Genomic DNA, 12,909 nt, shown 5'->3' with positions numbered 1-12,909 from the left:
CCCAACAGCCAGACAAGTTGAGGGTATTTAACCCCTTAAGGACCAACCTTCTGGAATAAAAGGGAATCATGACATGTCACACATGTCATGTGTCCTTAAGGGGTTCATTTTATTCATGGAAGCCAAATTCTCAATAACAACTACACAGTTACTGGAATGGTAATTATTAAGCTATTAGCTTAGTTAGATCTGTGAATACCATTGCCACTAAAAGGATACGGAAAATGCTGTAGCTTTTATAAAATGATTATTTTTATTATTTTTCTCTAGATCCTTGCACTTGTGGCTGTAAGAAAGGCCATGGACTATCTCTTTTCCCAACATGACCTCAGTTTCCTAGATGACGTCATACCAGAGAAGGATAAGAAAAAGAAGGAAGATGAGAAGAAGAAGAAAAAGAAGAAAGGGAGCCTGGACAGCGACAATGAAGATGTAAGAATTAATCTGTGGAATACACCAAGCCCATCAAAGAGATGGCTTTAATGAAACTGATCTGTGTGTTTTCTATTTATTTATTAGTTTAATGTCACTTAAAATATAAATATACAGGGCCTCGCTGACTTGTAAACCAAAAGAATAACTAAACCACCATTTTACCCACCGTCACACAAACCAGATTTTTTTTTTTACAATTTTTTCTTGATAATTTTACCATTGATTACATTCAGAAAAAAAAAGGGAAAAAAAGGCGCATTCTCGATCTGAAATATTTTTTATACAGTTAACAGAGAGAAAGAATGTGAAAGCGGCTCACCTGTTCAACCCAGCAATCTGAAAGCGTCAGAAAAACTTGTCAGAGAAACCAGAAAGAAAAGCCACATGTTTACACCTCTCTTTTATAAAAGAAAGGAGATTTTGTGAGCAAAATATGTTTAGAAAATAGAATAACAGAAGTGACACAGTAATTAATGTTTTGGTGGGCATAAGGGAATAAAAAGGTACAAAGAGCCAAAACATAACCTCCCATGTGTTTTACAGACATACTCACAGTACATTGGAGTATGCACACAAACCATTATGAAATCCTCAACAAAATCTAAATATAAAACAAAACACAAAGTCAACTCTTGATTATGAGATTTGAAAAGGCATTTTGATGCCTTTTTATAATCCCGGCTTAAAGTTTAAGCTTGTATATGTGTCTCAATATAGTGAGCATGAAATCTAATCTTCATGTTTGCATTTAAGTAATGAACTCTAGCTTGCTAATGAAAGTATTAAACAGGATAATCTAACTTAATGGATGTGGCATAGACTTTATTTTCCCCGTAGATTTATACATGGTATTTTGCAATCTTAAAAGTAATCAATTTTATACAATAGTGAAAAGTAAAATAAACAATGGATGGGTATGTGTGTTAGCATTAACTGCTACAAACCACCAAAGTATATACCACTCTAGAGAATTCTAAAAAAATATATACAGTAGGTGGAACAAATGTCTGATGATTCTACAAAGAAAAACAAAATAACATAGTGCAATATTGCCAATATAAATATTGTAAAAGTAGTGTAGATTTCAGTTACTCACAAACATGGAGCCAAATCTTGACATATGGCTCTCATGGGTAGTGCAGTGGGACTCTCAATAGGATGTCCCCATCCTTCTTCCAGCTTGTCCTTGTGTAGCCTTTAAGGATTTTGGGGAATGATGAGATAAGAAATTATTCTCTGGTGTAAAAGGCTGTATTGGTTCAAATAAAATAAGCACAATGCACTGTGTGCAATAAAATAAAAGACTATATGGATGAAAGTAAAAAGTCCAAATAAGTCCAGAGTAGTTCAATGTTATCACCGCCTAATGGCTAGTAAATCCAAAACGCGTTTCGCCCTATGGTGGGTGTTTCTCAGTAGGTGTATGATGGGGGAGCCTCCTTGGCGTCTTTTTAAGTCGTGTAATGCAAGCTCTTCCGGGTCTGGCTGTGCGCACTTGGAACGCATTGTGCGTTCCAAATCACACGTCATGCGCTCTACTTCTGAGTCACGTGACCTGCATCTTTGGAACCCAGAGTCAGCATCACTGGAACTCATGCCGTATGAAGTGTGCGTTCCACTGGGATGTTTTATTTGCAAAAATCGCAATATTTGGCTTTTATGTCTATACATGTATTAAGGATTTATACATTTCATGAAAAATAATATTTCAAGATATCACTTAAACTGAATGGTACAATGTTAATAAATGGATAGCCATCTATAGAGTATAAATCATACATGAAAGCTGAGATTTATCTGTATGATAAATAAGAATTTATCACTAACTTTTAAACTTTAATTAAATATATAATTCCATAATTAAATATATACATCCTTATTACATGTATAGACATAAAAGCTAAACATTGCGATTTTTGTGTATAAAACATCCCAGTGGAACACACACGTCATACGACATGCGTTCCAGTCATGCTGACTCTGCATTCCAACGACGCAGGTAACACGACCCGGAAGTAGAGCACATGATGTGTGATTGGAACGCACAATGCGTTCCAAGTGCACACAGCCGGACCCGGAAGAGCTCGTATTACACGATTTAAAAAGACGCCAAGGAGGCTCCCCATCATATACTGACTGAGGAAGCCCCCACCAAAGGGCCAAACGCGTAATGGATTTACTAGCCAATAGGCTGTGCCAACATTGGACTATTCTGAACTTATTTGGACTTTTTACTTTCATCCATTTTGTCCAGTCCATTGCTTGTCGTAGAAGCACTGGGGACATGGCAATTACTGCGCTCTGCAAATCAAATGCTCCATAAAGAAAAGCATTGAATCCAATACTTTCTTTGAGAAGTAGTTGAACATGAAGATCTTTGAGCAAACTGACAATCACCGAAGGAGTGCTTTACATTGTCCAAATCCACTAGTATAAATGATACGACTAAGTGGTTTTGGTGATTTGAGTGTCCTTTTAACTCATATCATTGTAATTAAATTAAGACCTGCATGAACTAGATTACTTTGACATAAATAGCAGTCTAAGCACTTTTATGGTCACAATATGTGACTTAAAACGGCAGTGTCCTCCCTGCCACCAGTCACCTAACATTGGTGTTACTATCGGAGGTCTATGCAAATTATTTTTAGTCCCCAGAATTTGACAGTCCTGACTTAAACCAATTTTTGATATTATGTTGTTTTTTTTGCAAATTTACAATCCATAACCTGTTATCTCCTAATCTACCCATCGGTCTATTTGTCTACAGCTGCAGTAAAAAACAAAAAAATACATATATCAGATAGTGCCCAGTAAGTGCATGCTATGACTGACAGTGCTGGGCTCATAATCTTAGAGCAGTGCTAGGACATACATGTCACTGATTCATGGCCACCGTTAATTCAGCCCTTCTCCCAATACTAATATGATGAGAGAGGGGCAGGGACATAAGAGACACTGTGATTCTGTCTCATCAGCTATAATACATTGTGTAAAATTATATGCTTATATTGCCATAAAGTAATCCTTTCCTGATATAAGTGTCTTTTCTAACACGTGCGTATTCATTGCATTGCTTAAATTAATTTATCAATGTGCAATAGGGAATAGTGATTGCATTACACTATGTATACAAGGCATGTATATCTGGCCATGTGCTTAGTGGAGAATTTGATAATTTTTTCTTGACTGTTTAAAAGTGTTATTTCTTATCATGCCCCCTAAAGATTTGTCTTCAGGATAAAACAAACTTAAAATTGATTTATAGATAAGATGACTGCACAGGAATTTCAAACTTAACATCATTATAAAACAATATAACAAAAAAAAACAAAATACATAATAACATTCAAGCTGCATTCACCCATGGGAGAAAACTATTGTCTACACTGTACACTGTAAAAGTGTTTAAGACAAATTCTTTTGCACATGTTCACAAGTTATACAGGTTTTTTTTATGATACCTTTGCTTAGTCTCAGTGCATTTGTTGTATTAAAAAAAATGCTTGCTTGTGAAACAGTATACTCAAGGCCGGTTAAAGGTCAATAAGCGCAGCTAAATACTTTATTATAGATTGGAAAATGATTGTTACATCGACCTTGTTTTTTGACCATTTTTATTTTTGGATTTGTTAATTTTTATAAACAAAATAGAAAGAATATTATAAACACCATAAGAAAAACACCCAAACGAGACGTATAATTTAAAACTTACTTATAGATTTTCTTAAAGTAAATGAACTGCCGATTCAGTGGGAAAGTTAAGCTGTAAGACAAATGACAGACATAGGCCAGCCTTACTCTGCCAAAGGTATTAAATCACTTGTACTCAATCATCAATATTGCTAACTCTATCAATGCAGGTGACCATTAGGTTAACTTGTGCTTGTAAATGACCTGGAGGTGCATCAGAAATACATTTTCTCAGTAACTTGTATAAAGCTTTGCCTGTAATGAATTACTTTCATTTCACAGAACCAAGAAATTACGATTCCTACGTGCTTGCTTAGTTTTGCATCTGCCATACTCATGGTGAACATGACATTTTTCTTCTGGTTTTTGTATTTTTATTTATATGTTGCACAGTTTCCATGTGAATCAAAGAGACTGACTGCATGCATTTTGATTATGTCATAGTTCAGCACTCTACCTGCTCTAGTTCTTTATTTAGTGCATAATTTCCCAGGTCATTTTTGCTGCTTTTACATTTATTGCAAAATACAAGTAATGCCGTCAGAGGCTGCATCTCAAGGAAGGAGACATTGTAGCGTGATAGAACCGAGAAGTCACTTCAGCTGTTCGTGTTGGACCATACCCTGGTACCTTCTAGCTATTGTTCTTGTTGTTCAACAGCCACCATCACCATCAGTCAACATTTGACTACAACCGGTTAACACGTGTTTTTCTCTCCAAAGCTACTGTACAATCTAGTCCTTGAATAAAGTACTTCTAAGATCGTCACAAGGAAGACATGCTGCCGCAATGATGAGATAACATTTTTAATTTCTAAGTATTTTACAAATTTTTTTCACAGTCTGACAGCCCTTATTCAGAAAAAGTCCCCAGTATTAAAATTCCAATGGACATCATGGAGAAGGAACCATTTCTAAGTGATAGCAAACCTGGTGACAGTGAGTAGCTCTAACCTCTTGCATGCCCACTTGGAAAATAACTAAAACTAACTGACAAACCACCCATTTCATCTCTTCATTATCCTTTATGCTCTTTATTTCTCCCCAAAGAATTCCCCATTACGTTCAAATGGATAACTTGCCATTCCTTCATCCTTGGGTCGGTCTGGATTCAGTCTGGTCTAAATATGGTGCAAAAACTTTTAAACCCAACCTCAATTGGAAATCGGTTTATTGCGATTTAATGGAAAACAATGTACAGAGGCCACTCTTTGATGAAGGTCAACTGAACACTTTACTGTTTCATCTCTTTTTTATTATCTTAAAATATACTCACCTTAATATTAATAACGTAATTGTTTAATCTATATTCTCCATCACTATTTAACTTCCGTAAATCCTCTCTGACCCGTTCCATCTTCTTGTAGTTGGCATTTCTGATCATTAACAGGGCCAGACGTTTCAAAATCACGTGGTTCCTAATTTCATCCAGTAGTCAAATGAATACAGTACTTAAATCATCATCTAATTTTATTTTAATGAATGGGGCACTGACATCATCATCTTCATCTACATTTGATTTTGTTGCTTCAACATTGTTTGTAAAAGTGATTTGTATATCTCCTCATTCTAAGCCCTGGATCTGTCTGTTTTTAATTTGTTTTATAGTTATGTTATGTATGAACATTGTAACTTGCTTGCATACACATGGTAATATATGCTGCATGTCTTTTTTTTTTTTTTTTTAATGCATGAAGGTGTTGGTGACCACATTATCCAGAAAGCTAGTGGTTTCCTTCTGTATTTTAAGGGTATTATTACAGCTACGAGGAAATCTTTGATGGATTTAAAGTATTAGTTGGGCAATGAGCTTATAACCATTGAATTCATTTCACAGTCGGCAGGAAAAGTAATTGACTGCTATTGCTGTGGTTACAAGGTAGTGTTTACTTAAAAAGATGAAAGCAGCTACTTTGCCCATAGTAGCCCTGTCTTCATACTTGCAGTTTATATTTATCTCATTTCTGGTTGGTAAGGTACAAAACACCCTTGGCACTAAATATAGCAGAAGGAAAGGGAAACAACTAGCTTTTGTGGCAGCATTAATATACAACTGTTATGCGCTGGTGTTTTTTTATAATTATATTTGTTTGCAGAGCATATAACAAAACTATAGTAAAATAAAAATTCCCATAAAAAAATGTTTTATAAGGTATGGGTGCGCTTTTTAGAAGCTGCCTTATCTCTTAAAAAGTTTACATGACACAGAAGAGGGCTTAAAACTGCCATGTAAAACTGCATATTTTAACACTTTAAACACCAATAGCAATGTAAGACATCATTATATGTTTTGCATTGGAGGGTCTGTATAAGCATATATAATTAGTGTGATATTCTGTGTGTGACATTCTGTGTAGAGAGTTTGACGCAGACCTTCTCCAGTTAAGACATTTTTTGTTAATAGACTGACCTGCTATTGAATTGTGCAGTGGGTATTGTGGTCTGTGACTGCCATCTACTGGCTATTTTCATCATAACATGGAGATCTCCTTATAATGCTGAAGCTCTGGCATGCCTCTGTTAATCACACTGTGATTGGACCAGGGCAGCGGGCACAGCACTAATCACAATCGGCGGGGAGAGGGATTGAGCATGCATGTAGACACTATTAGGTTGTCTTCAGATGTTGGAGATCTACCTCAGTTTAAAGGCATCTGTAGGGATTTCAATGAATTTAAAGGGCTATATGCAGCGTTCAATTTGAGCACTGCATATAGCTCATATCTGGGGCCACAAAACTGACCGAGGGGAGCCCCAGGTAACTATTGATTCCTGGTATTTAACTCTGCTCACACCAAGTTCCAGCTGCAGGGATGTAAATTCCATTTTAAGGGCTGTATGCATCGCTTTTACTTTGAGGCCAAATAAACATGGCTTCAGTTAGCAGATGTAATAAAAATGAAAATCCAGCGCACTCCCTTATCTACTAAACAGCAACATGCTGACCGATTTTTTTTTATTTTTATTGTACTTATTGGCTCCCAGCAGCACCCTATTTATGCATGTTTAGGTGAGTGCAGCCAGCCCCTTGTTTTCTATGTAGGATGTAATGCCATGTCTTAAAGGAATTGTAAAAATATTAAATAATTCACCCTTTAGTATTGTTATTTTGGCAATACAACACAACCTCCATGATTCCTGATCCCACACATTGTATCTCCTTCCTGTCTTGCCAATAAAGACATTAAAAGGCTATTTTGCATTCATAAAGCAATTTTTCTCCATACTGATGCATAGTTAGATAAATACCACATAGATGAGCAGCATCAGTAACAAGAATACAGGAAAGGTTGAATTTGATAAACATTTGTTACTTTTTTCCCCCCAACATAAATTGCTATGTACTGATTGACAAAAATGGCTTAAGACAGTCACCTGGCAATGCTAGCATATCATGGTTACATCTATGCATACATTATATACATTGTTTGAAAAGAGTTTTTAAAGATCTGCAGCTTACTCAAAGGAAACAGATAAACGTACATCCCATGAGTTAAATCCTGATATTACTTATCTGAAAGTGTTCTTGGTCTGTCCTGGATTCTCTAAAAATATAAAGGCTCACAGAAAGCTGTTGTCAATCATTTTTCATCAAAGCCCAATTTTAACTGTATAATTTTTCTCTTTTTAGCAGGAGAAAAACCATTTACATTCCTTGAACGACACACGTCGTGCTGAAAGAATACCTTTTCTCCAGTCTCACATGCCAAGGTAAACCAACTGTGTGCACCACAATTATTAGTTACTCTGGGATTTGCTCACTTAACCACGGCGCATGCTTCGTTCACAATCACATTGCAAAAAAATAGGACAAAATACCCACGCTCGACAAATCTCCAACTTGTTAATAAGTTGATACTGAATATACTAAATTGGCCAGCTGATATTTCATTGTTTGGTGGTTCTGTTATAAATAAAATGTATTTTTCACGTTATTGTTGGTGTGAAATAAGAGCTACTTGTCACAAAATGACTACTTTTGCTATAACAGCAGAACTAAGAATATTCATTGTTGAGCAACTCATTTATCTTTATGTATTGGTAAAGGAAAGTGTGTTCCATACGCACTGTGGATCCAAACTTTTTATTTTGTAGAACTTTACCTCTAGTAGTGGGAGGAGGTCGTTTAGGAGCTAACTGTGACAGCTTTAACAAAGTCACGTTTGCCCGTATTTTAGTAAGTGTAGTGGTAAAGCTGGGATTCTTCCTAGCAGATTTCTTCTACTTAGCTTACATAGATACATAGCTGAAAAGAGACACATGTCCTTCAAGTTCAGCCTTCCTCACATCAGTTTTGCTGTTGAAAGAAGGCGAAAACTCCAGAATGGAGTGCATCTAATTTTGCAACAATCTGTTAACAATTTCCTTCTTGACCCCAAGAGTGGCAGTCAGATCTTTCCTTGGATTACCCTAAAATTAAACATTATATTCATGCATATTATATTTTTGCAAGTATTCATCAAGATACCTTTATTGTATATCATACCATGTCAACCAGTCAACGTTGGAGTCTAAAGCAACTGGGTGATACTGTAAACTAGGAGGACAAGGACTAGTGCAGACAACTCACAGGGCAAGGCACCTGCAGAAAATATCCTAGCTGTAATTGTTTTCCTCCATGTTCTATTTTAGAGGTGTAGGACCATGCTCATTCTGTGGATCTCTATGCACTCTGTATGACCTTTTCAGTGAAAGTAGTTAAATGATACCAAATCATTGTATATATTTTTTTTGTAATAATGCATTTCTGCTGTGGTACCCAACAGATAACTCCCCATCAGTTATAAATCTCCAGCTTTCGGGATGCTTTTGCAATGTACTGGTATACTGTCATAGAAGTGGTGGTGTCATAACAGTTTGAGAGTTACCTGTTGGCTGCCCTTTAAGGACACATGCCATGTGTGACATGTCATGATTCCCTTTTATTCCAGAAGTTTGGTCCTTAAGGGGTTAAAGCCTTTATTGACACTCTAAGAAGTGGTCTTTAGGAGTAATAGTAGTTTATCAACAGGATATTTTAAGGTTATTCAATGTTTTTTTTTTTCTTCCTGCTTTACAGCCCACCAAGTACCCCAATGCGACTTGTGCCTCAGATTAGGATAGAAATGGAGCCGGACGACGATTCTTATTTCTGGAGAAGCCGGGGAACAGAGACGACTTTATAAAACTGTGAACCACCTTCTGCAATTTCTTTTTTTCACCTATTTTTTTGCCACTAGCCAAACATGAAGTCCATTTAAAAAAAAAAAAAAAATCTCTTTTTAACCAGTGACATTGTGTAATGCACGTCGTAACTCCAGCCTTTTGCAAGCGGCTTCTGCTAAAGCATTTCTACAACAATATCGTTTTCCACCGTGTTAAATCTGAGAATCCTTTTTTGCCTTTATTCTCCCTCAAAATCTATTTTGATATGCTTATATTTACTGCACGGCGACAGATGCCTGGTGATTCTTTTTTTAAATGTCAGGCCTTATTAAAGTACTTTGTATGATTGAGCGGCCACTATAAAGCCATCTATGATAATTCACACATATACTCTGTCACAATACTTCGATATGGCTTGTAAAGTCCAGAAAACGAACAAGCAACCTTTATCACTCCTGCAATCCTCCAGCAAACCTAAACAGCACAATAGTATTAATAGAACAGAAATGTGTTGGTACTTATAGCCATAGTTAAACCGCACCTCTGCTATGCATCTTTTATGGAAAAATGGCAAGTACTATGTGCACATTTAATATCTTCAAGCTTATTTCTTTAAATTATGGGGCCTAACCTGCAAACGTATATATTGTAATCATATTTTTTAAACTTTTTTTAATGTCTGTAAAGAAATGATTTTTTTTCCTGCAGCAGGAAACGTATAGTTTTAAGTAGTTCTACCTCTAATTTGTAGATGCCCCGGCCTTTTTGTTTATGTATGAATGTGTTGTGCACAATATGCGATTTGAAAGAAAATCTACTTATTTAGAACTTGATGAAATCTTAACTAGGTTTTTGTACGTATAATGAATTAATCATCAAATTCATTTCAGAAATAGAATAAGATTGATTTTTTTTTAATTATGTCACGGGGAAGCTGGGCTAACTTATAATCTATTTTATGTGGTGTAAAAGTATATTTTATAAGTTCATAGGCAATAATTGATTACTACTGACTGGTAACAGGGATCAATAAACATCGGTAGATGTTGATTGCTTTGAGAACATTAATTATTAGTTACAGTATTGAAGTAACTACACTTACACATTTTTTTTTGTACAGGCAGATGTGTATTCATACTGTATATGTGTGTTAAATAGAAAAGAAAATTGGCTATTGTCATCGGAAAAAAAAACATTAATCATGGCGCAATTTTATTAGCTCATCCTCGGATTTTCTAATTGGAAAATGTCCATAGTTTATGAATGACACCCAAGAAGATAAAGGTCACACAGAAGTGCGTTCAGACATATATTACCTTTGTTTCACATGCTGCTAGAATATGCAAATTATATCTTCATCGAATGAGATGCATTAAGACCTCGATGTGAGGCTTTCTACTCATACCTGCCAATATGTACTATATTGCATTTGATGGCATTCATGGCCAAGTTAAGTTGTAGAACCAAACATTCGTGATTTCATGTCTCCCTTCCTGTAGGTGACTTAGAATGTCAATGTATATGAGTATTATATAGGAATGTAATGCCAAAGTTGTTGTTCATACAGCTTCTCTCTCTCTCTCTCCCTAGCCCCTAACTCGACATATAAGTATTGGAAGGGGGACAAAATAAATAGTAGAAGCCATGATTAGTGGCTGCTGGCTGAGAGTGTAACTTCCATCAATCTAAGGCAGGCTTTGACTTGTGCTGATTCTGCCCTAAGATGTATGGATCCTGAGCGGCACAGTTTTGAGTCACACAGTATGTAAAATGATTTTGCTTGTTGTGCTGACACGCTGTGCAGTAAGGTATTTGAAAACATAATCAGCCTGTTGATGTAACAACCAGATTGTGTATAATAACTATATATTACCTGTAATAACAAACATGCATTCATACATCCATACCTATATACACAACCATATTGTACGTTTTTCGGTTTCTCTGGGTATGTTAGTAGACATTGCGACATATCTCTGGAGCACATACATTTATTTTGTGTCTCCTTTTCTCATTAATGTAACCTTTCTTGGAACAATTGTCCTTTTCTATAACATACACACAATATAGGCATGTACAAGGGTAGGATAACACTACCTGTTTTAAATATTTTTATAACAAGGTCTTCCAATTTTAATAAAATGTTTATTGTACTTGAAATGTATTAATTGATGATTTTTATCTAATAATATGTCTATCAACTGAATAGCAATGTGAGCTACAATGTTGATGTTAACAAATTTGGGAATGGGACAAAGCTGTCTTTTTTACTTTGTATCATAGCTTTTTGTTACTTTAAGCCTTTTGCTGCCTGAATTTCTGAAAACAGGAAGAATTTATGTCCGTACTGCCATTTTTCTTAAGTAAAAAGCATCAATACTTTTTTTCCCTCTCTCCACTTGTGTGCACTAGAACATAGTCTTTCAGCAATATAAAAAAAGTCCAATTTAATAAAATGAACGACTCTGACAAGCTGAGATCTTGCCATCTTGGCATCTGTGCTCTTTTCTGATTGGGTCACACAGTGAGTCTTGTTAACTTGACCCGAATAGTAGAGAGAAGCATTATTCATATCTAATTAAAGAAAATTGAATTAATCGCACAATATCATTCAAATAAATAATTTATGTAGAATCCCAAGGGCAATTTTTCAATAAAACTGAGATTTTTTTATTGCAGTATAACTTTGAGTCTCAATACAGATAAGACCGATCCGCTTTACTTTACAATTGACATTAATTGAAGTCTCCAGTAGCTGTTTCATAAAGAAAATTCTATATTTCAGCCTCAAAGTATTACTGGCTCTTGTGTTATAAAATAATAAAAATGAGCTTGCTTTGCTGCATTTCGAATAATGTACCACCGGACTAGTGGTAGCCTGTAAATCATTTATGGAGTTATGGATAGCTTTGTCCCATACCTATATGAATAAAACATTGTTAACACAACCATGTTATTTATAGCCATTAACTTGGCTAACATAGAGAATAATTATATTATTTTGGAAACGAGTTAATCTGCACTTTCAAACTTTTCTTGCATCTTGTAATCCTTTGAGTGAGAGGGGGGAATCATCCTACACTCAAAGTATTAAACAGTCTGTATGTCTTTTGTGAGACATAAAAAAAAAACATATATTATTGTTATTTTTTTTTCTTTATTGAATTGCAAAACGATCAAACATGGAACAAAAGAAGAAAAGCAGCAGAGACTGTAGTGATTTTAGTTTTTCCTGTAACAATGAGCATTAATTATGATGAAAGGATAATATTTTACAATTTTATGAAAACTTTCTATTGTGAATTTTATGGAATCAAGAAAATGGAGATATTTTAGCATTTATATTTTTCAAAATTAAATGTATATGAAAATAAAGTAACTTTATGCAGTTATGACTGATGGCTGATTTTTTTTTTACCCCCCCCCCCCCCCCTCCCCTCCACATCTTAAAAATATATGTTGTGTTCATCTAATTGTCAATTTTTTGAGATAGTAACACAAATGAGAAGATCTGTAGCTGAAGGCTTTGTGCTACACTGAAAGAGAATCCTTGTACATCATAACCCGGCCAGATCCATTTTCAAAAATATTTACTGTTGGCTATTCATCATAAACTGGTTAATGGATTGCAGGATAA

General features: G+C 35.4%; 1 protein-coding gene across 3 annotated transcripts in view; it reads left to right on the top strand.

Moving 5' to 3' along the window:
• SLC4A4 (solute carrier family 4 member 4) overlaps window positions 1-12,660 on the top strand; it is a 237,617-nt gene extending 224,957 nt beyond the window's left edge. The window contains exons 23-26 of one of the 3 annotated variants that reach the window (XM_063458672.1): window positions 271-432; window positions 4,970-5,066; window positions 7,762-7,838; window positions 9,187-9,274. In XM_063458672.1, coding sequence (XP_063314742.1) covers window positions 271-432; window positions 4,970-5,066; window positions 7,762-7,805 — 303 coding nt within the window. In that variant the 3' untranslated portion in view covers window positions 7,806-7,838; window positions 9,187-9,274. Of the gene's footprint in view, window positions 1-270; window positions 433-4,969; window positions 5,067-7,758; window positions 7,839-9,186 lie in introns of all 3 variants that reach the window. The other 2 variants (XM_063458671.1, XM_063458670.1) reach the window with 2 other exon arrangements.
• The last annotated feature ends 249 nt before the right edge of the window (window positions 12,661-12,909 follow it).

The sequence above is a fragment of the Pelobates fuscus genome, chromosome 6, assembly GCF_036172605.1.
Source record: "Pelobates fuscus isolate aPelFus1 chromosome 6, aPelFus1.pri, whole genome shotgun sequence".
NCBI lineage: Eukaryota > Metazoa > Chordata > Amphibia > Anura > Pelobatidae > Pelobates > Pelobates fuscus.
The sequence above is the reverse complement of the archived record's forward strand: the minus strand, read 5'-3'. Positions and strand labels throughout refer to the sequence as shown.